The following is a 1,657-nucleotide window of genomic DNA, read 5'->3' as shown; positions in this document are numbered from 1 at the left end:
ATTAATGCCATATTTATCTGCCCACAGTTTTTTTCTTAGACATATTAAGAGGTTTCTCTGATTGGTTAAATGCACCTGTTTTGTTTGTTCTGGTACAGACAGGTGTGCAACCAAGGTGTTCAGTGATTGGTCACAGCATCACAGTCATTTGTCATTGGCTGTATGTCAGTTTAAAAAAGAGAGAGTCAATGTCATCATGCACAGTTCTGTCCTTAACTTCAACTGATCTTTGAAAAATCACAGAACCTCTTCAGTAGAAGAAGATGAAGACGACACTCGCTGTGCTCCTAATCATGGAGCTCTACTTACTCTCCTCTGGTCTCAAAAAACATTTCTTTGTGGATAAGCAGAGGAAATGGTGTAGTGCACAACAGTACTGCAAAACTTATTTCCATTCCCTTTCCACCTTCGTCAATTACACTGAGGAACAGCAATTTTTAGCTAATTCTTCTGCTCAAACGTCTAATGCCTGGGTTGGACTCTACAAAAAGCCTGAAATTGGAGTCTGGAAGTGGTCAGGAGGTATAGATGCTGTACAACTTAGCTGGGATAATGACCAACCAAATAACCTTATCACTGAAAACTGTGGCTTTCTATACAAAGACACTAAGAAATTGCATGATGAAAAATGCAGAGAACAGCTAAACTTTTTCTGTATGACAAACTTCACTCTGGTGCTGCAGAATGAGACCTGGGATGGAGCTCTGGAATACTGCAGAACTCATTATAAAGATCTGGCAAGTCTGAGTACAATGGAAAGACTGGCTTCTGCTTTACTGGAAAGCACACAGGCTGAAACAGAATATGTGTGGACTGGTCTGCGTTTTCTAGCAGGGGACTGGTTCTGGGTCAATGGAGATGATCTTAACTACACAGCCTGGGATCAGAATGAACAGCACCAGTGTCCTGCCAGAGACCTTCGTTGTGGAGCCCTGGACAAGCAAACACATCTTTGGACAAACAGAAACTGTGACGAGAAGTTCAGCTTCTTTTGTCAGTAGACGGTATGTCACTTGAACAGCTTTTTCAGGATCCAAAATTGTAACTAGATATATACTGTGCCAATATAATATTTGGGCCAGCTGACATATTTGTACTGTAAACCTCATATATTATCGGAACCTTTAACAACAACAGTTAAACATTTTCATTATTAAAATAACATAAGCTTAATTGTAATTTTTTTTTTGGCCAAGCCGGGTGACACTGCTGTCTCCTGCTCTGTGCTCACTGGAAAGAAGCTTTCCTCTGGATAGGAGACTACATAGACATTACTTAGGTTTTTGTCAAGTCATGTTAAACTTAAATAAATTATATTGTTGTAACCGCCAGATGCATGAATTATTATTACTATAATTATTTTTCAAATGATTGTTATTGTTATTATTGTTACTTTTGAATAAAATAGAATTATATCTTTATCCTCTTATGTTTTACTGTGATGTTTTTGAGAGTACATCTGTCCACTGTATACTATGTATTCTGGGTTATAATGTAATGTAAAGTAAGTCAATGGCTATCATTTTTAATTAGTGTCTGATGTGAAAATGCTCTTTAAAAGACATTTGGATATTTGAAGAGATAGCATTCTGATCATCCTAAATACGAAATCTTGGTTGTGCTGGAAGAATCTCTAACCCCAAAAGTATCAGTGTTC

General features: G+C 37.7%; 1 protein-coding gene across 1 annotated transcript; it reads left to right on the top strand.

Annotated features, from left to right (window-relative positions):
- Nucleotides 1-254: 254 nt before the first annotated feature.
- Nucleotides 255-1,332, top strand: LOC128019555 (secretory phospholipase A2 receptor-like). The gene has a single exon (XM_052605614.1). It carries the CDS (start codon nucleotides 264-266, stop codon nucleotides 999-1,001), a length of 738 nt encoding a protein of 245 aa, XP_052461574.1. The 5' UTR covers nucleotides 255-263; the 3' UTR covers nucleotides 1,002-1,332.
- The last annotated feature ends 325 nt before the right edge of the window (nucleotides 1,333-1,657 follow it).

Source organism: Carassius gibelio, chromosome A9 (genome assembly GCF_023724105.1).
Source record: "Carassius gibelio isolate Cgi1373 ecotype wild population from Czech Republic chromosome A9, carGib1.2-hapl.c, whole genome shotgun sequence".
NCBI lineage: Eukaryota > Metazoa > Chordata > Actinopteri > Cypriniformes > Cyprinidae > Carassius > Carassius gibelio.
This window is presented reverse-complemented; position numbering and strand designations above follow the sequence as displayed.

What these genes read in the sequence shown, in the direction of transcription:
- LOC128019555 (XM_052605614.1), top strand. Translation starts at nt 264, where the DNA reads ATGAAGACGACACTCGCTGTGCTCCTAATCATGGAGCTCTACTTACTC.